Source organism: Ornithodoros turicata, chromosome 3 (genome assembly GCF_037126465.1).
Source record: "Ornithodoros turicata isolate Travis chromosome 3, ASM3712646v1, whole genome shotgun sequence".
Taxonomy (NCBI): domain Eukaryota; kingdom Metazoa; phylum Arthropoda; class Arachnida; order Ixodida; family Argasidae; genus Ornithodoros; species Ornithodoros turicata.
Window position 1 is genome coordinate 95444784 of NC_088203.1, and position 26082 is coordinate 95470865.

Sequence of the window (26082 nt, forward strand, 5' to 3'; positions counted from 1 at the left end):
TCAACTTTGAATAAGATAAGAACAAGAAAAGCAAGTAAACAAAGCGAAAACTCTGCAAAAACCAACGGGTAGGCAAGCGTAAAAAACAAAACAAAACAACAAAAACTAACACTGGTATTGCGGATGAAGAAAGGGAGCTACGTAAAACTGCATGGTCGTCAATAGTTGCGATTGTTGCGAGTTGTTCCACTCAATGGTAGTGGTGCAAAGAAATGATTTAGAGAATGCGTTAGTAATACAATGGAACCCAGTGACCTTGTTAGTGTGATCGAAGCCAGGGAAAATGACTATGACTATGAGTATGCTTTGTACTGTATGCAAAGTACAAACATCGTTTACCGCCTTGCAATTCCCTTTATTGGGACGCATTCCCCTCGAAATTCCACGTATCCCAAATAATCACAACGCTAAATTACAAAGAAGGTACGTGACTAGGAATTTTATTACACAAGCAAACGCGAAACCCCTGTATGGGAAAACCTACTGCGACCCACAGTTCAGGGGGCTTGTGTAATAACTTGCCGAGGAATCATTAATATCGTTACGGAAAATACATAAGGTTCATTACACCTTATCACTTCGAAAGAAATCCGCATTAGTCTTCGGCCTGGCGATACCTTTCCACCCGCTTACACAACAAACATAACAGGTGCTGCTCTAATATTCGCGTGTAAATTATGACTACCCACTCATCAAATGGGCGGACGAGGAACACTACAGTTTTCCAAAAATAGAAATAAAAGGTTATTCGTGGTGACGTCATTTGCTGTCCTTGAGCTCTAAAATTAGACGGCTACCTATAGGTGATGTAAAAAAGAAATGCGGAAAAGCACGAACGCACGCAAAATGACTTTACAACAGATCAACATGTGCTGTTTATCCGTAAGCGCGTTGAGCACGTCTTCAAGGAGAAGTCGGGGACGATGGGTATCTACAGACTTCGTTTTCGGAGTAAACAGCAGGGAGTGTTTCATTTTGCACCACTTAGAGGAGTGGTTTACGGACTGTAAGACATAGTGGAGATACCAGCTCCATTGGTATAGTGCTTAGGATAATCGCTTTCCACGCCAAGACTGGGAGGTGACACGGGATCGAATAGTGTTACCGGCTGTGCTGTCTGAGGTTTTCCCTGGGTTTTCCGAAGACTTTCCAGATGAATGTCGGCACAGTTCCCCCTGAAGTCGGCCCAGGACGCATACTAACCCTTCTGTCTCTCACTCCTTCCTGCTGTCCTCTCTCCATCTGTCCACGTCTGTACGCCGCTCATAGACACAGTTGGTTCGCGGCGCAAACACATCATTTTAAAAAAACAGAGAAAGTGGTGATAATTTCAGTAACGTTCATCCACATCACAGTATAAGAGAGATAAAAGCGAAAAATAAGGAGATTCCGAATAAAATCGCAAATACGACGTCTCATGTTTTGTTACAAACACAACAACTTGAGCCTTACAAATTAAGGAAATATTAGTGCTAGGATATTAACTGGCCTACTTCAGCCATGTTAGATAACCACATTGCGCGGATTTGTGGTAGCAGAATTGCGCTATTTAGTCGTTTTTCTGTAAAAGTTTTGAGTGTATTTCAGTACTGCATAACATTTGAAAACTAGTGAAGACCTTAGTGGTTTTTGACGGCTTGGAAAGTGAATTAGTAGAAAAGTTGATGGTGTACTCCCAAAATAAGGAAAGTCCGAGGTGCAAGGTGAAGCATATAGTATAGAACAAAAACAAACAAGGCATGGCCGTAGGAAACTACTAGGAAGCGAGGCAAAGGTCTGGCTTTCCTCGAGAAGCAGCTTTCGACGGTTACTAGTTTCCCTTCGTCGAAAGTGACGCTGGAACAGCTCATACTGTCTGTGGAACTTTACATGCAAATACATGGTTTGGTTATTCAAGAACTTGCTTTCAACTTCTTTTAGGAACTTGTATTTAACAGTGACTCAGCTTATTACAAGCATGTCGAAATCCCAGACATCAACCTTATGAAGTCCTATTACATCTGCAGAACGCGGAGCTGTATGAAGGACAACCTTGTTTGTTCCGTGCACACAATGAAGCCATAAGAAATTTTATCAAGCTCGGAAGTTGCGGAAGGAAACGGGCATTTCCGTCATTAAAATTCGAGGTCGCCTCATGGAGGAGTGGAGGAGGGCCACTGATCGCCTCGTAGATGGGGCATGGAAAAAGCCACAAGGCACGAGAACGCCCCCCTGTTTTTCGCGTTGCGTAAAATCCAGCGGGTCGGTCCAATGACGTCGGTCCGCCTGCATATCGTTGTCCCTCTACTGCGCAACGTTGATTCAAGTACCTACTATATGTGAAGCACGACGGTCGTTCCGGGCGTACGGCTCCGACAACGGCTTTGAGGATTCTGCAGTGTCTCGTCGCGATGCACCATGACCGCAGGCAAGTCGTTTATGGAGATGACCTCCGCAGAAAAAAGAAACCGGTCCTGAAAGAACAGAGAGTTTTCGTCCTTCATTCTAAAAACAGGTTCGAGGCACACGCAACCGGCGGCGTCCAACCGTTCATCTCTCGTCTCGCGGATGACTATCGCGATTCCGTCATTGGGAAAGTAAGCGACCGGCGTAACTTTCCATGATTTCACGCCCACTTTGAATATTTGTTGCGTACGACATTCTTCTTCCTGAAGGCCCGGCGCGGTTCTGTGACTACTGCTTGTGGTATTCTTGTCTCCATATCTGCGTTGTTGTGTCCAGGCCAACCGTGAAGGTTCTGCCCTGCAGTTATGACGCACAAGTGATACTTCCGAGTGTGGAATGTTTGCGGTTCATTGAAGGTGTAGTGGAGTGCTGGTGTTCGCAGTGAACTATTGCCTGGTGTCTGCGTCTTGAACTCATGTCGCGATATTAGTGAACTCCGCAGTGAACTATCATGAAGGTCCTCGTACTTTGTTTTCTCACTGTCCTTGTTCGTGCCTTTGAACACGAAGAAGAATGTAACGTTACGCTACCGTGGTTGGTAGAGCGCGGCAGCCACCCTGACCTCACCGATGATCAATTCTCGAGACTTCTGCAGTGCCCAGAGAATCTCAGCGGGTGCAGTGATACTCCACCGTTTTGTTCCTGGAATCGTTACCTGTGGACGTGCTCTTGCGCGGATAATTGCGCGGTGTACGGCGACTGTTGCTGGGAAAAGCCTTTGACGCCGTTGGATTCCAAGCCCATTTCTTCGTGCATTTATGTGAATATCGAGAATGAGTTTTACAAGAACATGTACGCCGTTACCGGTTGTCGGAAAAGCTGGCCGCAAGACGAAGTGCGGAACGGATGCGAAAATCCCTCAATGTACAACGACACATTCTACGAGACACCCGTAACGAGTGCAAAAGGTGTGACGTACTACAATGGATTCTGTGCTCTCTGTAATTACGACATGGAGGATGTTACCTTCTGGAACGTTTCATGTAAGACCAACAGACAAGGGAAGTGCAGCGGAAGGCGACGTTCTGTTCAGGTCACTTTACCAGACGTCGTGTTGGACGATTACAATACTTACCTTCGCCCCTGCGACGAAGACACAGATTTCGTCGACACGTGCAACAGTACGGTTAGTACCGATGTGGTTCAGAGGTGCGAAACCTACTTCGCTCCGGTGCAGAGTTCGACAGATCACTCTGACACAATCTACAAGAACGTGTATTGCGCCTTATGCAATGGAGAAGACCTGTCAACCATGGGATGTTCTCCAGTTCAAGAGGTCTATAACTGGAGCGCCATTCCGCATTTACGAACCAGTTTTCGCGGTCCGAACTTGGTGCAATTACTACGCCCTGTTTCAAGCCGCGATAATTGTCTGTTTTGGCAAGGTGACAAGTGTTTTATTCCGAAAGTTGAGTATCGCTACAACAACGATTCCGCAGGTGTATCCAACGGCTCTGACGTCAATGTGACGCTCAGCGTAGAACAGGTATCGGCAAAACAAGACATACAAATCTACTTCACTATCATGTGTTTGACCCTCTCACTCCTGTGCCTCGCCCTGAAGGCTATCGTGTACGCCGTGTTCAAGAGCTCCCGCGGGTTCTCCTCAAAGTGTACCCTGTGCCTCTCCTGCACCCTCTTCTGGAGTCACTTCCTGTTTTTGCTGGCCAACTCGCTCCCGCTGCCAAGAATACCATGCATGATATCGGCGATGTTCTTGCACTTTGGCTTCTTAGCTGCTTTTCTGTGGACCACAGTGTTGTCTTTCGATATCTGGAAGGGCGTCGCAGCCGTTAAACTGTCTCGCGGTAGAAGAGAAGCCTGCCTGCAGTACTCCCTCATAGCCTGGGGATTACCACTGTGTCTTGTGCTGATTTGTGCCGCAATAGATCACGCTGCGCCTTCTTTCTTCCTTGCTCCACAGTATGGACAAGGTGCGTGCTGGATATCCAGCGTCAAAGCGCACGCTGTGTTCTTCCTGACACCTATGGTGCTACTATTGATCTTGAACGTCGTCCTGTACGTGCACATAGTCATACACGTACGTAAAACATCGAAGCAAACGGCCGGCTTTGACTTTCGCGGTGGAGGGCAGAAATCTCATATGGGACTGTACGTTAAGCTGGCCTTTATAATGGGAGCGACTTGGATACTTGGATTCGGATGCGTTTACGTGGAGTCCGTCATAACAGACGTGATATTCATCATGCTGGTTGGTCTTCAGGGTGTTTATCTGTTTTTCGGGTTCAAGGACTATCGTTACTTCATCGACGATGTGCGGAGACGGAAGAATCTTCAACGAGGAATGAGTAACTCCACAAATGTAACCTCAGCGGAACTGTCATCTGTGGAAAGGAATCCTAAGGGAGAACGGCGTACCTCAGAGTAATGAGCGGTTGGTCTGTGAGGACACTAACGATGCTATGGTGAATACCATCACAGTAGCTGATCTCTCTTCCGTGATTTCTAGTCATGCCACAAGAACTAGGTACTCTTATCACGTGAGAAACACAATCACGGAAAGCAAAGAACGTGAACTTTTCGCAAAGAACGTGAACTTTTCGCAAAGAACACTCAGGTTCCCGTCTATGCTCGTGCAACAAGTACTACACCATTTTAGACTCAGGACGAATGAACTTCTTCCAGCTGAGGAATATTTCTTGAACACTCCAACTGCTTATAAAAGGTAATAAAAAAGAGGCCAGCGATAGCTCTGAATGTTTTGTGATCATGCTCTTTGTATAGTTTTCACCGCCATAAAAGAGGTTTTGAACTGGATATTTTCTGTCACGGCAGATTCTGAAATGTTTTGTTTCAACAATACGGTAGCATCCCATGCAATGGGCTTCATATTGGGGATTTTTGCGGAGACAGAGTGAAAAAAAAAGCAAATAAAAAACAGAGATTGTCGTGGGTATTCATGTCGTTATTTATCGAGCTGTTTGCATGCCGACGTGGACACATGGCGGCATGCTAACCGAAGGAGACCATGAAGTCGACCATGGGTCGACTTCATATGGCAACTGGGCGACATTTCCCTTATCGCGTCAAGGGAAGACTAGATTCAGCGTTCTTAGGTTTAGACGTGGGTATAAAGTACTCCCTCGTTATGGCATGCCATAAGAGTATCCGATCCTGCTCCATCGACCTACTTGAGTACCCCACTAAGTCCTCCTCAATTGGAGGGAACATACCCAACGTGAGGATAAGGAGCTGTTCATAATACCGTGCCCTACTAACTATATGTAAAACAACTAAAAATTGTTGTTTTAGTGGCTGCTCGAGTATAAGGAATACTGAACGCCCTGTAGCCTATATAGGTCACAGTTACGATGGAAGCAGCAGATTGCCTTGCGGGAAGCAGGACACCTCCATCTGCGATGCCACCGAAAAGACCAGTAGTTCACTCGTCTTCCTTGGAAACACTTTACATCTTTATGAGTCTCAGATTGCCAGACGCAGGAATGAATAGAAGTTCAAGCCGTGGATGATGATGGAGATGAAGCACAGCCCGGGAAACTGTCCAGTCCCATGGAGACTGGAGACCAGTTGATTCATCATGCGAGCTGTCGATCTCTCGTAATCAAGGCTCATCGACGTAGTGTACAGCGACAGCCGTACAGAACTTGTACATCTCTCAGGGGTGGGTTGACCATCAACGGTTATTGAAAGTGTGTGGTTAGTTTGTAACCTGTGACGAATAACACTGAAACAATGACCGCTTACCATAAAAGAACTATAACTCAGCAATGGAAAAGTTGTGATGCACACATAATGCACCGCAAGTTATACCTTAGACAGTAATTTTAACCAACTACTGAGACCGAGGAGATACATACACTCAGAGATTACCTCTCGAACAACTGGTACTTACGGGTGTAGGAAAGATCGTCCCCGGAAAAAATGTCCCCCTGAAGAACCGACCTCAGGAAAAAATGTCCCCCGGAGAAATCGTCCCCGCAAGAAAAGTATCAAGAAACGTAGTTTTCGTCAAACGGCGCTATAGCCTAGCGTAGCGCGCGTGCAGAGCTGTGCGTAGCCCCCCTCAACCGCATGCTTAACTGTCAAAAACAAGCCTAAACTAACCTAACCTCCGAAAACTAACCTAGGACCCGGTTCTAACCTAGGTTCTCACCGGGAACGACTTCTGCGTGGACGATTTTTCCGAGTCCCGATACTTACCTGTCAGACGCCTATAGGCTTTGCAGTCATGCGTCTTACATACGTGACCAAACAGTCACTTTGCCCCCACGCAGTGTAAAGCAGGGCAACAGGTATAATAATTTGCTTGTGACACGGCGCAGTAGCTATGAAAAGACACTTCACAATATGACAGAGACAACACGGCGTCCTTCAGTATGGTAACGTTCCGACTCCAGCTTTGTTGAAGGTGGAAGACGTACAGAAGGCATCCGTCTCGCGTTCACCTCAAATTGTGCTTTCTGGCGCAAGGAAATTGCTTCCTCCTTTTGTACCTACGAACGTAAAACAATGCAATCCATCTGCTGGATTTGCACAAGTGTTTCCACCGTCAGCCAAAAGATACAGATTCGGAATCAGAACACACTCAACCGCAAGCGCTCAGCAGTTTGTCTTTCATTTTTATACAGGGATATGAAGAATTCTTCAATGAAGGGGTAGTGCCAACTTCCACAGTTCCTCGCTCGCCTTGAACTGTGACGTCGAATACAAGGCAGCGGGTCAAGAAGTAACGGTGATTCAGCCATAACAAAAGTGAAATCCCGTAATAGACTGCTGCGTTGCAAATATGTCTCGTCTTGCCACTACAGAGGAGTCTGTGTACGCCGGCACGGCGGCTTGATGGGAAGTATCACGTGACCACAGCACTTTTAATATGGGCGCCTCGTTGTTGGCATGGTGCAGGGAGGAGCAGAGTTCGGTGACTTGGCTTTTGGTTGCAGTGGACGAAAAGACTGCGAATACTCATCGTAGGATGTTGAAGCAGCATGGAGACGAATGTGTGGAGCTTCGACGGGTGTATACGAGTGGCACAAAAGGTTCCAAAGTGAAGTCTGAAGTCTGACTGACGCACCTCGCTCCGGCCGGGCTCACACTTGGACGACGCCGGACGCAGTCCCTGGAATCGAAGCGCTCATACACGGAAAACCGGTGTGTCATCATGGATGACATGGCTGAACATTAGTCATGGCTCGGCGCACCATATCATTCATGACCATTCCCATCCACAGTGCACTTCGGTCTCATTCATCCTGTACATGCCTCACCTTCAACACCCTGTACATAAGCGGCGCGCGAGCTGAGAAGAAGAAAAAAAAGTCGTCATACAAGGATCGTGACAGCCGCACGCAGCTACTTTCTCCGGCTGTTCTTGTAAATTTGATTGCGCACTTATAATATACCGAGAAAGCGAAAATATTTTGTATGGTGGCTACTTATGGACAGCTTGATGAATGAAACAGGGTTTCGAGACACGTTAAATGCCACCTCGTAGCTCCTTTAATGGTATGTGGATGCTCGCGAGACACTACTGGGACGCTCTTAAGCCGAGGTAGATGCTTCTCTTCGAAGCATTGTCACCGGCCAAGGGACTCACTTCTAACAGCGCATCATACTGTGACCTGCTTGAGGACCACCTGAAGCCCGCATTCAGGTCAAAGCATCGTGGTGTGCTCAGCTGTGGTGTGTTGCTACAGCACGACAGTGCGTATCCCCACGCAACACGTATATACGACAGCTGAGAAAATAACGCGTCTGCGTTTCGAGTGCCATTCGGAATACGCCTTACTCACAGGACCTTGCACCGAGTGATCTTCATCTGTTCGGACCCTCTGAAAGGGGGCCTTCGGCGGATTGAATTTCGATACAGACGATAACCTGAAAGCAACAATGCATGCCGTTGGCGTCAGAGTCAGTTACAAGATTTTCTTTCTTTTTTTGTCAGTGGCATCTATGCATTGCTGAACCATTGGCGCACATGTGTCGAATGTCGGGGGGACTATGTTGAAAAGTGATAAAATGCTTTTTATGATGTCTCTAATACTATGTAAATAAAAACAAATTGCGGTTACGTTTTGACTCGTCCGCACGTGCAGCACGGTGTGGCTTCGTGAGGTCACACCGCATTTCTCGTAGCTGCCGAATTAAAAGTATCTTGCTGAGATGAGGGCGTACAGTTTGCCTGAGACGCTGGAGGCCCTGCTGCAATGCTGATATTCGACAGTGAGCTATAGATGCAATACGCATGCAGTGCAGTGCTAATGGTGAAACCGGTGACATCTCTGGTCGCACCTTGATAATACCACCAATACCGAACAAAGTGGCAAGCCGTGCAAGTGCACGTGCAATACAGGAATCCGGTACCTCCCCGCATGGCACTCTGTGGAAAATGTTCTTTTCGACGACACATCGGTGTGCACCGCAAGTATGTCAATTGAGAATTTTGTCCAATGGGTGTGAATTGGTTTCCCCGCCCCAATCAGCAAGCAACCTCGATGTGCCTCACAAACAAAGGGAAAGGGGGGTGACGGCAGTCTCTACATTGTTAAAACAGAACTTCACCACATTACACGTTGCTAGCCGACCACCACAACGAAGGATACCATTCTGTCTCCAGGGAACCCTCAGGTGGGCAAAAGCAATCCACAGACCGACCGCTGTGGCGTCGCTCTTGATCTCAGTTGTCTCGCGACGTAAACACCCAATTATTATTATTATTGTCTCCAGGCTTAATTACCAGGGCTTAATTGCTTGCCAAACCAAACCAAACCAAACCAAATCAGGGCTTAATTGCTTGCACGCGCTACGAGCTAACGAGGGGCGGGACACTCGTCGCGAAGGGCACGTGGCAAAACACGTGCTCTTCGCGCGATACGTGAAGATCGTGGTATATGTCACGCGCAATGTGTTACGTGCCGATCTTTTTGAATTCCCCGCCCGCCTTTTTAAATTTCCCGCCACTCGATAGCTCGTACCAACGATGAAGCGATTCAGCCTCCTGATTTGTTGAAAATGGGAGGACCAGGTGCCTATCTTGGACATGTAATGCATTTCATTACGTATGTCGCCTCCAGGAGACGAAAGGATATCATTCGGGATGATGGTTGGCTTGGAGACTGTTAGGTGTTGAAATTGGATTTTAAGAGTGATAGTAAACGTTATGAGCACACATACACAAGAAGCAAGCGAAAACCTATCTTGTTTCCTTGTCAGATTTACGTTACATCGCATAAATGCCGTACTTCGCTGACGCCGTTGAAGGACAACCTCCTTACAGTGAAGCTGACGGAGTATTATCGAGCGCGGGAGCTGTCGGCGGAAGATCCGATGTAATCACGCAGTTCACACAAGATCGTTGATGATAGCTGCATTAGGAATGTTTTTGCCAATAACCGTGACTGCGGGCAGTTATTACTTCTGAAGGTGACATCGGCAGGAAAAGGAGCGGATGTCCATTTCGTCCTTCATTCTAAAAACAGGTTCGGATGCTTGTACATCGCAGCCGTCAAACCGTTCGTCTCTCTCCCACAACCCATACTAAACAAACAAACAAACAAGTATGAAGAGCACGATTATATGGAGAAGTAAGCAATCAGCGACACTGGCCATGATCTTGCAATCACTTGGAGGAAGCACGCACTGTGTAGAACATTTGTATGCTGTTCACCAAGAGCTATGGTGCCAGCGGGAGTGATCCCGCCAGGGTGCGCGCCACTGAGGTGTCCTTGAAGACCCCTTCGTGATCGACGGACTGATGGACGCCACACTTTCAGGAGGTGCTCCAAGGCTGGTACATGGGAGTCCGCTGCAAACACACCGCTGAGCCCTTCTAGGAGTGTTCTGCAGTGCAGGCGCACGTTGTGAATCGCCATTCCATCCTCGACGCTTCTTGCATGCATGTCGCAATGGTGAGACTTCACGATGAACTACAATGACCATGAAGATCTTCGTGATTATCTTTCTTCGTGCCCTCGTTGTTGCTGCTGAAAACGACTGCAATGCCACGCTGCCGTGGTCGATAGACCGTAGCAGCCACCCCAGGCTCACCGGGGAACAATTCTCAAAACTCCTACGGTGTCCAGAAAATCTCAACGGCTGCGGCGATGCTCCGGTGTCTTGCTCCGGACACGGGAACCTATGGACCTGTTCTTGTGCTGATAACTGTGATGTGTACGGCGACTGCTGCTGGGAAAAATCGACATCGCTAGACTCTAGGCCTTCTTCGTCATGCATACGTGTGGACATTGAGGACAAGTATTACAGAGACATAGCCGTTGTCAGTGGCTGTCAGAGAGACTGGCCACCGGATGAAGTGCGTGATGGCTGTGAAAACCAGGCGAAGTACAACGACACCTTCTACAGGACGCCCCTAACTAGTGCAAGCGGTATAACATACTACAACGGTTATTGTGCTCTCTGTAACTATGATATGGAGGGTGTCACGTTCTGGAACGTTTCATGTCAATCTGCCGGCAGTGACGCGTGTGGAGGACCAACGGGAGCTCCCTTAAGGGTGACCTTGCCAAATGTTGTACTGGACAACAACGATGCTCATCTCCACCCTTGCGACGTAAGAGCAGAGTTCATAGACACTTGCGGGGAATCCATAAGCGACGTGGCTCGAAGGTGCGAGACGTACTTCGCCCCCGTGCAAAGCTCGAAAAACGACTCTGTCGCGGTTTACAAGAACGTATACTGTGCCCTGTGCAACGCAAAAGATGTGTCAACTATGAAGTGTTCCCCACCTTATGAGCTGTTTAACCACAGCCGTTTTTCTGAAGCTTCCATAGACGTTTCAGGACCAAATTTGGTCCAGCTATTACGTCCTGTTTCAAGCCGTAACGGGTGTCGCTTTTGGCAAGGTAACAAGTGCTTCATCCCGAAGGTTGAGTACCGCTACAACAATCATTCCACCGGTGTCGCTAACGGCACTGCTGACACAAACAGGACCTCAACCAGAATCAAATTAGTATTCAAGAAACAAAACGTACAGGTCTACTTTACCATCGCGTGCTTGAGCATCTCACTTCTGTGCCTCGCCCTGAAGGCATTAGTCTACGTCGTGTTCAAAGGCTCCCGAGGATTCTCCTCAAAATGTACGCTATGCCTCTCTTGTACACTTTTCTTCAGTCACCTCCTCTTCTTGCTTGCCAACTCATTCGCGTTGCCAAGGTTACCCTGCGTGATATCTGCGATGTTCTTGCACTTTGGATTCTTATCCGCTTTCTTCTGGACTACCGTGTTGGCTTCCGACATATGGAAGGGAGTCGCAGCCGTCAAACTTGCCCGTGGCAGAACACGTGCCTTCCCGCGATATTGCATCGTGGCCTGGGGATCACCGCTCTGTCTCGTGCTGACTTGTGCCGCAATAGACTACGCGGTACCGTCGTTCCTGCTTGCTCCGCGATATGGTCAAGCAGCCTGTTGGATTTCCAACATCAAAGCACTCGCTGTGTTCTTTCTAACGCCGATGGTATCGTTGCTTGTCTTGAACGCTATCTTCTACGTGCATATCATCATCCACGTCAGCAAGACGACGCAGCAGGCAGCCGACTTTGATTTTCGTGCCGGTGGACAAAGATCTCGTATGAGACTCTACGTGAAACTGGCTCTTATTATGGGTGCAACATGGATGCTCGGTTTTGCTTGTGTTTATGTCGTGTCCGTTATCACCGACGTAATATTCATCATGTCGGTTGGTCTTCAAGGCGTTTATTTGTTCTTCGGCTTCAAGGATTACCGTTACTTCATTGACGCCGTACGGGGTCGCAAAATCCCTCCGTCAAATACTTCGGGAAATGGAACATCTACAGAACTGCCGCAAATGGAAGGAAATTCTAAGAGTGAATGAGTTGTTGCAGATATGAGTCTATCTGGTTAGGATAAGGAATATCCTACCAATATTCCACAAATATAAACCTATATGAGTAGTTTAGCAGGTGTTCTGCTGAATGATTATGCAGTGTTTGATCTGTAACAAAATGGTAGCGATTCGGTTATGTGTTCAGCAGTTTACCCGACGAAGCATGAACCTGGTCACAACAAGCAAAGGAATCCCAAAAATGAGTGCCGCACGCAATCATACCTTAGTGCCGACTGTAGACGAAGTACATATTATTACGAGGGTAACTTTTTGCGCAAGGTCGGCGAGGATTGTCCTAATAAATAAGAGCTGTATTTTAAAGTCCGAGTGGAAATCCCTGAAGCAAGTGGAGAGGCAGAATAGTGCAGAAAGAGTCACTACTAACGATCTCTGGAAGCAGAAGCGTATTGAGTTGACGCAATTAACTTGAGGACTGGGTATATGCTCTCTGTATATAGTTGCCAAAGCTGTCGTCACCTGCTTGTACTGTGAATCGCAAAACTCGCCACAACGGTTAGGCCTCCGCCTTTCATGCAGACTCGGATATACGGATGGCCAAATTGGTTCGGGAGGGCCAAAGTCAATTGCAGCCCGTTTTCCGCATACGCATCGAAGACATCATCACCGCCCGCAAGTTGTTTGCGCTGATAACCTCCGCACAAAAACGAACCAGTCTAAGACGGGTAGAGAGTTTTGTCCTTCAGTTTAAAAACAGGTTCGGAACACACACAATCGGCGACGTGCGCCCGTTTATGTTATCATTCGACGCGTCCATATCGTGCTTGTGCTATTCGGGAAGCCAGCGATCGGTGACAACTTCCATCAGTGCACGCTCTCGGTGCGACGGTTCGTTGCAAGGTTCGGTGGTGTGCTGTCCTCCTGAACCCAACAACAGCAACAATAACAACTAGATGCCGACGATATCATGGGGTGCTCCTCCTGAAGCAATACTATGGTGTTGTGATACTTCGCTGTGCTTTGTTGTACTTTGTGTGCTGTCGTGACAGTGCAGCGCCTTGTCAAAGCTCCACGCTGAGCGTAAGCGGTGGAGGGAGGCAAAGGGGAGCCGGCCCCTCATATACCAGAGAGGGGCCCTTTGATAACGCGGTCCGCCCCTGGTGGGCCGTGTCTTTGAATGCGCGGCCCATAAAACGGTCGTCGGGGCAGTACCGCTTGCGGTGCTGTTCCGGGAACATCTTAGTAGTATTCAGTCATGCCGAGACTACAACATGGCGAAACTACAACATTGCCACCAGGGCAGCGACACCGTCGCGTTTGGTTCGTTCGCGTATTTTTTCCCGCGCGGCGCGTGTGCGGAGGGTTGTCCGCGCGCTTATCGGCGAGGGGAGGGCTGCGTGCGCGTTTACTCTCTCACATTTTTCAGCCTGGGCCAACTTCTTTCGTCATTTTTCAGTCTGTGCCGACTTGAATCGCAATTTTTTTCCCGCTACAACAGGTGTGCGGTGGGCGGTTTACATGCAAAGGATAGCCATACACAAAGTACAAGTGAAAAGTCATTAGTGTCAGGAATTATGTTATGACTCTGTGTGAAGGAGAAAAACTTAGCCAAAATCTGATGCAATAGCATTGAAGGGGTATCACAATTTTTTATTAGTGATAATCCCGCAAGTTTTCAATTAAGCAGGAGGAGTAGCACATTTTAGTCAAAGAAGATGTTTTTAATCAATACGATTACAATCAAAATTAAAAGTTTTATTATAAAAAGTCTAACATGACCACCTTAGCGGAGTTTTAATTACAAAGTTCTGACAGATGTACGTAACTTCATGCACAACAGCTAATATTCCATTATGACACATTTAATCAAAGAAGATATTTTTAATCAATATGATTACAATCAAAATTAAAAGTTTTATTATAAAGAGTCTAACATTATTATACGTGACCACCATGGTGGAGCTTTAATTACAAGTGCTGATAGATGTAGTTAATTGTGGACAGCAGAGAACCTGGAAGACCACGGAACACGAATGATACGAACACAAGAGGAAATAAAATCTATATATTCCTGATAAATCTATATTCCTGTCTGTTGTTTACACGTTGGCAGATGCGCCGCTTTGAGTGTTTCTCTGCTATTGAGTGCTAAGTGCGCGCATGTTTCTCGTTTTGATAGATTCTTTTTCAGTTACTAATCCTTTGTGTACCTCTTGTTTACGTGATGGGTTCTCGAAAATGTTCATAACTGTGTTCACAAAACAGGCGTACGCCTCCCGTCTTCAACAAACCAGGGCAGATTTTATTAGAGGTGGTTGTTGGCTAGGAGCGTGCTATGTTGTGAAGTTCATTTTTAATATATTTTCTGTGTTGGATTCATAAAACAAAGTAAGGTTTGTAGTGTCTCTTAGAATGAAAATTGTATGGGGTTCGACTAGGTTAAGTTAAAATGATAGATTATCCTCCGCCTGTGTTGTTTTGATTAAGAATATCTTCTTTGGTTAAATGTGTTGTTATAGATTTTATTTCCTCTTGTGTTCGTGTTATTCGTGTTCCGTGGTCTTCCAGGTTCTCTGCTGTCCACAATTAACTACATGTATCGGGACTTGTAATTAAAGCTCCACTATGGTGGTCACGTATAATAATGTTAGACACTTTATAATAAAACTTTTAATTTTGATTGTAATCATATTGATTAAAAATATCTTCTTTGATTAAATGTGTCATAATGGAATATTAGCTGTTGTGCATGAAGTTACGTACATCTGTCAGAACTTTGTAATTAAAACTCCGCTAAGGTGGTCATGTTAGACTTTTTATAATAAAACTTTTAATTTCGATTGTAGTCGTATTGATTAAAAATATCTTCTTTGATTAAAATGTGCTACTCCTCCTGCTTAATCGAAAACTTGCGTGATTATCACTAATAAAAAATTGTGATACCCCTTCAATGCTATTGCATCAGATTTTTGGCTAAGTTTTTCTCCTTCACACAGAGTCATAATTCCTGACACTAATGACTTTAATAAATATATTTTCATTTGTACTTTATGTATGGCTATCTTTTGCATGTAAACCGCCCACCGCACACCTGTTGTAGCGGGAAAAAAATTGCGATTCAAGTCGGCACAGATTGAAAAATAACGAAAGAAGTTGACCCAGGCTGAAAAATGTGAGAGGGTAAACGCGCACGCAGCCCTCCCCTCGCCGATAAGCGCGCGGACAACCCTCCGCACACGCGCCGCGCGGCGACAAATACGCGAACGAACCAGACGCGACGGTGTCGCTGCCCTGGTGGCAATGTTGTTGTTTCGCTATGTTGTAGTCTCGGCATGACTGAATACTACTAAGATGTTCCCGGAACAGCACCGCAAGCGGTACTGCCCCGACGTCCGTTTTATGGGCCGCGCATTCAAAGACACGGCCCACCTACGGGCGGACCGCGTTATCAAAGGGCCCCTCTCTGGTATATGAGGGACCGGCTCGCCTTTGCCTCCCTCCACCGCTTACGCTCAGCGTGGAGCTTTGACAAGGCAAAGCGGCTGTACTATCACAACAGCACACAAAGTACAACAAAGCACAGCAAAGTATAACACCACCATAGTATGGCTTCAGGAGGAGCACCCCATGATATCGTCGGCATCTAGCTGTTGTTGTTGCTGTTGTTGGCTTCAGGAGGACAGCACACCACCGAACCTTGCAACGAACCGTCGCACCGAGAGCGTGCACTAATGGAAGTTGTCATCGATCGCTGGCTTCCCGAATAGCACAAGCACGATAGGGACGCGTCGAATGATAACATAAACGGGCGCACGTCGTCGATTCTGTGCGTTCCAAACCTGTGTTGAGAAAACAAGTGCAGATGGCCAAAAGGCCATGCATGTTGAGTGGACGCTCCCTTTCAAGGAACCCCACTGTGAGCTACGGCGACGGTCGTCCTCGGCTGTAACCTGAGCCGACCCAGAGCAATGTCTTTTCTCCTCTCACGCTTTCCCGCTTTTTCCCGGTTTCTCTGTAAATAAAGTTAGTTGCATTCTTGTTCTCGAACTGACTGCCTCGTCGCCTTCTTTCTTCGAGTTTTCAGCCGAACCCATCGAACGTTTTAACTTGTAGAGAGGGAGATCTTCAATTTGTGCTACTTTCTCCTAATTTCTACTACATTTTGGTGCCGAAACCCGGGAAGCTGGAACTCTAACTGTGAACTGCGTCGACAGTCCTACGTGAATGCAACGAACATGGATCGCCTGAAAGTGAAACGTGCCAGCCGTCGTACACAAACAACGAAGCTCATCAACGACGCCACGGCTGCGCTGAACGATGGATCTACCAGATTGGATGTGATCAACAGCCTACTGGAACGACTCACAGTAAGTCACAGTGACTTGACTACTCTCAACAAAGAGATAGAACCGCATGTGCGAGAGGAGGAACTCGAAAGCGAGTACGTCACTGTAATGGACTATGAAGACAGAGCGACGGAAACGATTGCCAACCTGCGTTGGAGACTGTCGCAATCTCAGACGTCGCCGTCTCCACCGCAGCTTTCTAACGTACAGACAGACGTATCAAGAACGCCGCATGCCCCACGTCCTGGAGTGAAACTTCCTAAGCTTAGCCTACAGCAATTTCGTGGAGACCTCTCTGATTGGCAAGGGTTCTGGGAACAGTTCAGAACAACGGTTCACGACAGCGAGGGGCTAAGCAAGATCGAAAAGTTCCACTATCTCCGTTCGCTACTGCATGGTCCAGCAGCTGGAGCTATCGCCGGCTTGCAGACGTCGGAGGCATCATACGACGACGCGGTGGAAATCCTTACACAGCGTTTTGGTGACCGCGGGCGGATAGAAAAACAATATCTCTCTAAGCTCCGCAACCTATCGGCCGTTACATCAGCAGATGACATATATGGACTGCGTAAGCTATACGACAACGTACAGATGAACGTCCGTGGTCTCCGATCCCTGGGAGTTTCCAGCGCGAACTATTCTGCTATGCTGTCTGAAATCCTATTGTCGTCACTCCCTACGGACATTGTAGTGGAATACCATCGCTCTACAAACCGTAAACAGCAGGACGAGGACAGCTCCGAATCGAACTCAACGCACGGCGCTTCGGACGCATCGACGGACGCCACATCCGAGGCCACGAGAGAACTAAACAATATACTTCGTTTCTTTCGGATCGAGGTAGAAAGTCGAGAACGGAGCGGATTGACTCAAGACAGAAAGAAACCTTCCATGGCGCCTGAGCTACGGCAGGCCCTCAACCAACGCAGTACACCCTCGACCGCGGTACTCTACTGCGCGTCAGTTCCTAAGTGCGGCTGCCTCTTTTGTTCGGATACTGCGCACACAACGGACAACTGTGCTGGACCACTTCCATTGGATCGGCGGAAGAAGAGGTTGGCTGATGATAGACGCTGTTTCCGGTGTACTAAGCGAGGTCACAATGCCAAAGAATGCCGAGGGAAAATGCGTTGTCCGAAATGCGGTGGGAGGCATGCCGTGGCGATGTGCGACCCGTCCTGGACGCCCCCGAAGAAAAACGCTGACGGTGCAACAGCTACTATGCTCGCAGCTGAAGACACCCCTGCGGAGAGTAACACTGTGCTGCTGCAAACTTTCCGCAGTTGGGTCATGGGCGACCATAAATGCACGTACATACGGGGCGTAATTGATGGAGGCAGTCAGCAGACCTTTATCCGAAAAGATGTGGCCGACAAACTTCTCCTCAATGTGCTAGGCAACATTACGGTGAGCCTTAACACTTTTGGCAGTACTACCGCCACCCAACAACGACAACGATGCAATGTAGTGGAAGTCCGGTTGCGGAGTCAGTTCTCACCAACGGAATTTACTGTGCAAGCTGTCACCGTACCCTTCATCTGCCGTGACATTTGCAAAACTACAGTGGAAGACGAACTCGCTCGGGCCATACGTGCGGATGGTGGCTACATAGCTGACGAACTGCTGTTCCCCGACATACCCGCTGAGTCCGGTGTTTCTCTGCTGTTGGGTTGTGATCAACTCTGGAATCTCACTACCGGAAAAATTACACGCAGCGCATTCACCGGAGGACTGGTTGCCATCGAGACAAGGCTGGGCTGGACTTTCCAGGGTCCCATGTCTACATATAGCTGCACATCAGACTCGAACGCTATGATTTGTGTGTTGAAGGCAGGAGTCCACCTACAAGAGGAAACAGCCACTTCGCTTCGCACCTTGTGGGAGCTGAAGGGCAGCGGTATCGCCGACGAACCCGAAAGCAACCGTGAAATCGACTACCGCGGATGCGACGACTTCCGGGGAAATGTCACAATGCAAGAGGTGCGATACGTAGTTGCACTTCCATGGAAGTCTGCTGAATGCCATCTTCATGACAACCGCAAGGTGGCTCAGAGCCGACTGGTGAGACTCGTACGGCGCTTGGAGAAGGAGAGAGCTCGCGGTGACTACGATCTTCTTACCAACGCATCTACACATGAGGAGGTGAAGAGCATCGTCGATTCGACGAACAGGATAATGAGCGCATCTAGAGTGGGACTTAGAAAATGGGCATCGAACTTGACCGAACTACAAAACTGCTTCGATGACGATTTTTCGGAGGTCTCAGAAACACATCGGGCCATGACAACAGAAGAGGTAACGAGAGTGCTGGGAATTACCTGGGATAGAACGGGCGACATGCTCAGCACCCTTACCCCATTGAAACAGACTTTGAAAGGAGATAAACAATTATCTCCTTTCGGGGGGGGGGGGGGGGGAGGATGTTGAGAAAACAAGTGCAGATGGCCAAAAGGCCATGCATGTTGAGTGGACGCTCCCTTTCAAGGAACCCCACTGTGAGCTACGGCGACGGTCGTCCTCGGCTGTAACCTGAGCCGACCCAGAGCAATGTCTTTTCTCCTCTCACGCTTTCCCGCTTTTTCCCGGTTTCTCTGTAAATAAAGTTAGTTGCATTCTTGTTCTCGAACTGACTGCCTCGTCGCCTTCTTTCTTCGAGTTTTCAGCCGAACCCATCGAACGTTTTAACTTGTAGAGAGGGAGATCTTCAATTTGTGCTACTTTCTCCTAATTTCTACTACACCTGTTTTTAAACTGAAGGACAAAACTCTCTACCCGTCTTAGACTGGTTCGTTTTTGTGCGGAGGTTATCAGCGCAAACAACTTGCGGGCGGTGATGATGTCTTCGAATATCATTGCCAAAGCATACTCGTATGCTTTGACAAAGGAATTCGTTTCAGTCTTATTTTAGATCCAGAGATAACTGTTCCAACAACTACCAGTTGTCTCTCTCATTATGCCATGACTACAAACTGTCAAGCTATAGAGGTTTTGTCGTCCTGGTGTCTTTGCGCAGTTTCCCTGACCATATACAAGACGATTCCACGAGACAACAACAGATCCCCTAAAATCCTCCTTCACGGGACGATAACTTCTCCAAGAAGTGCGGAAGGCCTCTCTTTGAGACATATACACTGGTCCTACGCTCGCCTTTCCCGTGCCGACTGGGTATACATTTGGAATAAACATCTACCAGCGCTGAGACCTTCTTCAAAACAGAGAGTTAAAGCACACATCGAAAGCGTTTACTTTTCTTTGAAAGTGAGAGCCGACACTTGATCCCAACCACTTGCAGAAACAAACGAGAACGTGCCCACAAGGCCCTCGAAGGTCGGGTTGCGTGATGTATTCCGGACGTTACGTGTGCGGGAGCGAGGGGTTGGAGATGCTGCTTTCTGCTGTGCGATGACATTCCCGGCGTGGTTACGGTTGGCCTCGCCGCCAATGCTGGATCAACGTTACGTTACCACGTGCAAGAGAGGAGAAACGGCGGGGATTCCCATCTTCGCTGGGCCAATTAGAAGCACTATGTGGCGTCTCGGATAACTCTTTCGTTTTTTGGCACTTGTGCTCGTGCAGTGGAGGGTCAGCTGTGCTTCGGTTTGTGTCCCTACTCGCTTCACTGTCAGTGCAAAAGAGTCAGGAGAAGGGCACTTCGAAATGGTGTACGTATATTCTTTCATACCTTTTGCGGACAGTAGAAATTTTTAGGCGCCAGGACAGCTTGGTTCATGGGGTTTCTCGCTTCAGTAACGCTGCTGACCACATGGAAGTGTTCATCTCGGGATTTAACCCTTGTCACAGTTTGCAAAGGCGGATACGGTAATACTATAACCATGTGCATATTAACGTCACATTGTGAGAACATGCAGCTGCGAAAAGGTCGACCACTTCTAGGCATCTAGCTATACACCTTTCGCAGATAAAGATACGTTTGAAAGAATGAAAGAAATATGAAAGTCCTGGCAGCCTCCTGTCATCAGCTGACAAGGGAGGTCATCCAGGCGCACAATACAGAAAGATTGGGCACAGACGTGGTGTGTCAGCCAACATTCCGTATCTCTGTGCGTTCCTGGATAAGGATGGAAAGTGGAAACGGCAGTAATATTTCAGGAGTGCGTTGTGTATAGCTAAAATACTTTATTCAGCAAGGACAAAACACCTCTGGTTTGTCCTTTCTGAATAAAGCTTCACTTTAGAATTGAGCATATAGTGTTTGGATAGTTGGTTGGAGTCCTGTCAAGTTCCTCTTTCCTTATTCCATTTGCACTTAACTTTGAAGTATACTAACAATCCACTATTGTCACGAAAGGTTTAACGTCGACGCAGCTTACTTGGGCTATATCAAATAATTTTTCCAAGGCACCGGTTAATATTTTAAATGTGCGTACAACATTACTCTGCAACGTTGACACGGTGACAGTTCTAGTACACTGTGCCGTAGTTTTGTTTCGCGATGTATCTTGTTATTTCTTCCCGATGAGAACAAAATTTTAGAGTAATACACCCCGGACCGACTAGACGAGGTGTCGGGAACTCGTGGTCCACGTGCCGCTTGCGGCTCAGTTGCGCTGCAGTTGCGGCCCAGCGCAGACCACGCGCGCGACAGAAATCTCGGTGCTCAGGTGACTGGCAGAGGGCGCGGTACGACAGGCAAATTCCGCAGGCAAAAGCGCGCTCTCTGTGTTGCCTTTCACGCTCTTAATCAAATTAACAAAAGTAAATCATTGTATCATATTGTCAAAAGTCGTATTAACAGAAGTCGTGTTTGTCATATTATCTTACCACGACTCTGTGAAAGCAATAAGCCATCGAAAATGAAAGCTTTCAGTACGGTTGCACTTATTAAACAGGGATATTAGTTACAAACGAATGTTCAGATTGCTATTCGGTAGCGATTAATAATTTCGACAGGCTAATTTAGACTTATTTTAGAACGGGTTGAAATATCTTCTGCGGCCCCTGGAAAAAAGTCGACGAAAAGTCGGCGCTGTGAAACGTGGCCCTTGGGATTGTAAACGTTCCCGTAACAGTAATGTGGGAATAGCCGACTACCTCAATGTGCGGCCTTATCATAAAGGACAATGAAACGTCGTATACAACTAGATGGCACAGGAACGCATTTAAAGGTACTGTAAAGCAGCACCGATCAAATGTTATTTAGTGTGGCTATTCGATAGTCCAAGCCACCAGGAAAAAAACTGTGCAAGTTTCATTCAAATCGACGGTGCAGTTAATTAGAAAATTACAATTAAAGATTACGGGCAACACTGTACTAGGTATTCGAAATGAATCCGTACTTCTGACACATACGGCGGCAACCACATTGCATGCGTATAACACTGGGCCCGACAAAACAATCCACCACAATCCATCATAAAATCCGCCCCTGCAATCCACACAATGATCCACATCTGAGGATAAACGGATAAGCGAACTGAAATGAAATGCTGAGCCGTTGAAAAAAAATGTGTCAGACGTTCAAGAAGCCAGACAGCGTCGGGACTTGTTTGTTCGCAGAGGTTCACAGAGAGAGTTTGTTCGTTCGAAAGAGGCCGCGAACAAAAGGAGCGTGCAGGCGCAGCAGAGAAGTACGGAGAGCCCCCATCGAACAGCGGCCAGCACTGGGTTACTTCGCAAAAACAGGGGTTAAAAGTTTAAACCGTTAACAGGGGTTTCAGAATGCATAGGTAAGCAGGAAAACTAATAATATGGTTACTAAAATAACGAAGTTCCGATGTCATAGTGTGTAATACGAATTTTCAGTGTTGCCCGCTGTACAGGGGGTTGTTTGACACCAGGCGTCGCACCGCTCCAATACGCCGCATCTTTCATGGCAAATTAAAAATATTTATAGCGCGTTGTCGGTCGTATGGTTCCGCATATGGTATTTAGAAGCAACAAAGTCTCTAGTCACATCACCGGCATATCATGCTTGTCTACTGCTTTACAGTACCTTTAATTATATGCGACCTTGACGTGCGTTAGATGCGCACGTTAGAGTGTGAATAAATTGCCTCCAAACCGCAAAGCTACGTCCAACGTCTCTCAATTATTTCTTTCTCGTTCCACGCACCAGTACATTTCCGCCGACGGAAACGGACGTCCCGCTTCCATCCACGTCGAGGGACTGTTTGCCGCTGCGCATTCATTATGATACCTTTATAACACATGTCGCACGTTCACTTAGCATGCAGGGTATACATGGCTTGCACGTGACGTCACACCATAGCTTTACCAGTGCTTTTTCCCTCTTTCTGGTGGTGCGGCGCACCCCGCCTATACGCGTGCTTCTTTTCCCTCTTTCTGGAGGGCCGGTGCAAGCCATCTATAGCTCCCGACCTGACTCTACCCCATATAGGTAACTGTTCCGTCCTATTTCTTTCATAATTCCAGCTAGCTGCCTGAGAAAGCAAGCAGGATGCTGATAACACGGTTCCTCACACTGGCAATAGCGTCCGTGGCTGCCGTCCTGGGCAACGACACCTGCCCTAGCAAGCTACCCTGGAGGATGCAGCCACAAGACTTCACTGAGATACCTCTTGCTTTTCATCATCTCCTGCATTGCCCGCAAGAACTCAACAGTTGTGCCGACACCCTGTTCACCTGCGATCCACCAGAAGTTGTCAATACGACCCTACAGACATACATTCAGACCTGCTCTTGCGCTACAAACTGTGTCTACAACAGAGACTGCTGCTGGGAAGTTCCGTATACAGATGATCCACTACCACCGGCCGCATCGTGCAACATGATCAACATCGGCCAAACGCGTAAGAAGGAGATTTACATGGTTAGTGAGTGTGCCGACGGCTGGACAGAGTCCACTGCACGAAGTGGCTGCGAGACTCTGGAAGATTACCCGGATGCATTTTATCGCATCCCCGTAACGAGTGTCAGGGACGTGACGTACGCCAATGGATTTTGCGCGTTGTGTAACTATGATCTGACTACGAACGCTGTGTTCTGGAACGCCACCGATAGTTCCAGAATGGTTCCTACGTTGGATCAACTCCCGGAGTGGGCGACGGATAAGCCGCACATTCATCTAAGACCGTGCTCCTTCTATGCCCTGTACGATACTTGTCCCAACGATACCGATCCACGTGTGACGCGGAAGTGTCAGAAGTACTTCGCTCCAATCACTTCCCAGGAAGACATGAACTCTGTTGTGTATCGGAATGTGTACTGTGCTCTGTGCAACGGTATTGAAATGTCTAACTTGACTTGTGCTGAAACGAAACACGTGACCAGCTTCACCGCTGTATTCCAGAAGGGGCACGGTATGGGCCCCAACCTCGCAGCTATACTCCGACCAGTCGTCAGTGGGAAGTCATGCCTCGCTGAGCACAACGGAGTGTGCTACATTAGATCGGTCGACTATTATCAGAAAACAAACACTGAGGTTAGCGGCGCAAACAGCACGAACTCCACGGACACAATCAACGTTTACTCTGACAGTGTCCAAGTCGCTTTCACAATCATCTGCATCAGTTTGTCACTAGTCTGTCTCTTCCTCAAAGGAGTCGCCTTCGTCATCAACGAAGACGCTCGTTCACTCTCCTACGTTTGCACCTTGTTGTTGTCCGGAACTTTGTTCGTAAGCCAACTGCTTTTCCTGCTCGTGAATTCTTTCCCAATGCCTCCGATGGCTTGCAAGATCTCAGCGATGACTTTGCACTACGGGTTCCTCTCGACCTTCTTCTGGACTAGTGTCCTGTCATACGATATATGGGGGAGCCTTACAACTATTGCTCATCGCGTAAAACCGTTCATGGCGTACAGCGTTATAGCATGGGGAAGCCCTTTGATCGTCGTCTCCCTTGCTCTCGCAGTCGACACAGCGGTTCCAGGATTAGACATTGCGCCCCACTATGGAGAAACCGTGTTCAACTGCTGGATTGGAAGCCCCTGGGCGCTGCTCACATTCTTCTTGGTACCTGCCGTCTGCTCGATTTGCGTAAACGTAGGCTTGTACGTGGGTACCGTTAGATATGTGAGAGACACAGCGAAGTCCATTGCTTCTTTCAAGATTCATGCTGGAAAGCGAGTGTCGTATCAGCTCCTCTTTGTGAAGCTCGTATTCATCATGGGATTGACGTGGATCGTCGCGTTTGTTGGAGCCTTCGTTAGTAATGTCATCATTGATGTGTTTGTAATCCTCCTAGTTGGTCTGCAAGGTGTGTTTCTCTTCTTTGGCTTCAAGGACTACGAACAATTCCGTAAGCTATGCCAGTCAAAGAAAAGCCTGCCACAGAGTGCGACCACGGTTCCAGCGCAGTGTTGTCTATGAGATCACGTGCAGACAAGTGCTCCATCAGTGACATCCGAATCATCACGTGAATCGTGACGCTAGAACGTACTCACTTATTTATTCATGATATTTCTGTGCATCTTACGTAGAAATCCAGTGATTCCGTGAGATGCAGATAGACCAGTAGGTTAAAAGGATGATCGAGCGACATTATATGAAATGAAGAACAAGCACAGTGACCTGTGAACAAAATCATGCGCTGACAAACAAGCCGCTGTGTAACTGGGAGCGTAAGACGACGAACACAACACGGTCCACAGACAGCTTATTCAAATATCGTGCTAAAACTGAGATGAAATGGAGTTACGTTCGCCGTGGGCTGCCCGTATAACAGTAATGGCGGCTGTTGTAGATTCCAACAGAGAAGGCATATAAGGGCACCACTAGTCCGACAGATACTGTGTTTGTGATTACGGAAACGATCGACCTTCACAGACACCCAGTAGGGTACGCAAGCCCTAGGCTGCTGCAGGAACTGTCTGTGGTATTCCCACGCACGGCATCTTCAACGCACTATAGCGGTGACCATAGGCCGGTTCGTTTTGAGAGCTACAACAATTGCCAGTGGGCCAGGTAATAATAAACACCCTTCGGAAATACTCACGTCATTTCTGTGTAATTTCTTCTCCCCGATTTAATCACAGGGTATTGGTAGGCTCTCCACTGCTGGTAACGTTGCCAACAAAACGGATTGCGTGATGACGCGCAATGGGAAGTGATGTGAAGTTCTGTTCTTCATGTTGACGTTGCATTTTCGAACCATTTTCCGTCGCATTGTCTGGTTTTCATTATGTGTGTGCCTATTCAGAGCGAGGAACGTAGAAATCTGAAAAGGCTGTCAAACATTCCTTCAACAGCACATGTCATATGCTTGCAAAAGAAAAATTTTTACGTGACAACAAAGAAAGTACTCAGTGACTCTCAATATTACACGTTTGCATCCCCATTTCCACGTATTCTATTGCCTCTTCCTCCAAAGTTTACTCCGTAGAGTCTTTTGTTTCCTTCTTATATTGAGGCATTCATCAGCTATCGTCTTTCTTGTTCACCAAGTTCCAGTAGCGGCCTCCTTACCTTTAAAGGAGCATGGAAATGATCGGAATAAAATATGACGGGAGAAGTAGAAATTACGATTCTGAGCCCTGTGATACATATTCGCACAAAAAAAAATTAAGCGTAGC

General features: G+C 47.5%; 4 protein-coding genes across 4 annotated transcripts; all 4 read left to right on the top strand.

Moving 5' to 3' along the window:
• Positions 1-2220: 2220 nt before the first annotated feature.
• LOC135388867 (G-protein coupled receptor Mth2-like) lies at positions 2221-5354 on the top strand. Its single transcript, XM_064618718.1, has one exon. The coding sequence runs from the start codon at positions 2897-2899 to the stop codon at positions 4832-4834; it is 1938 nt and encodes a 645-aa protein (XP_064474788.1). The 5' UTR covers positions 2221-2896; the 3' UTR covers positions 4835-5354.
• Positions 5355-10211: 4857 nt separating this feature from the next.
• Positions 10212-12602, top strand: LOC135387494 (adhesion G protein-coupled receptor E5-like). Its single transcript, XM_064616667.1, has one exon. The coding sequence runs from the start codon at positions 10355-10357 to the stop codon at positions 12272-12274; it is 1920 nt and encodes a 639-aa protein (XP_064472737.1). The 5' UTR covers positions 10212-10354; the 3' UTR covers positions 12275-12602.
• A 3877-nt stretch (positions 12603-16479) lies between these two features.
• Positions 16480-22995, top strand: LOC135389752 (uncharacterized). Its single transcript, XM_064619782.1, has 2 exons — positions 16480-18885; positions 22984-22995. Exons 1-2 carry the CDS (start codon positions 16480-16482, stop codon positions 22993-22995), a joined length of 2418 nt encoding a protein of 805 aa, XP_064475852.1.
• On the top strand, positions 19910-25504 carry LOC135387495 (uncharacterized). Its single transcript, XM_064616668.1, has 2 exons — positions 19910-20252; positions 22984-25504. The coding sequence occupies exon 2, from the start codon at positions 23009-23011 to the stop codon at positions 24878-24880; it is 1872 nt and encodes a 623-aa protein (XP_064472738.1). The 5' UTR covers positions 19910-20252; positions 22984-23008; the 3' UTR covers positions 24881-25504.
• Positions 25505-26082: the final 578 nt, after the last annotated feature.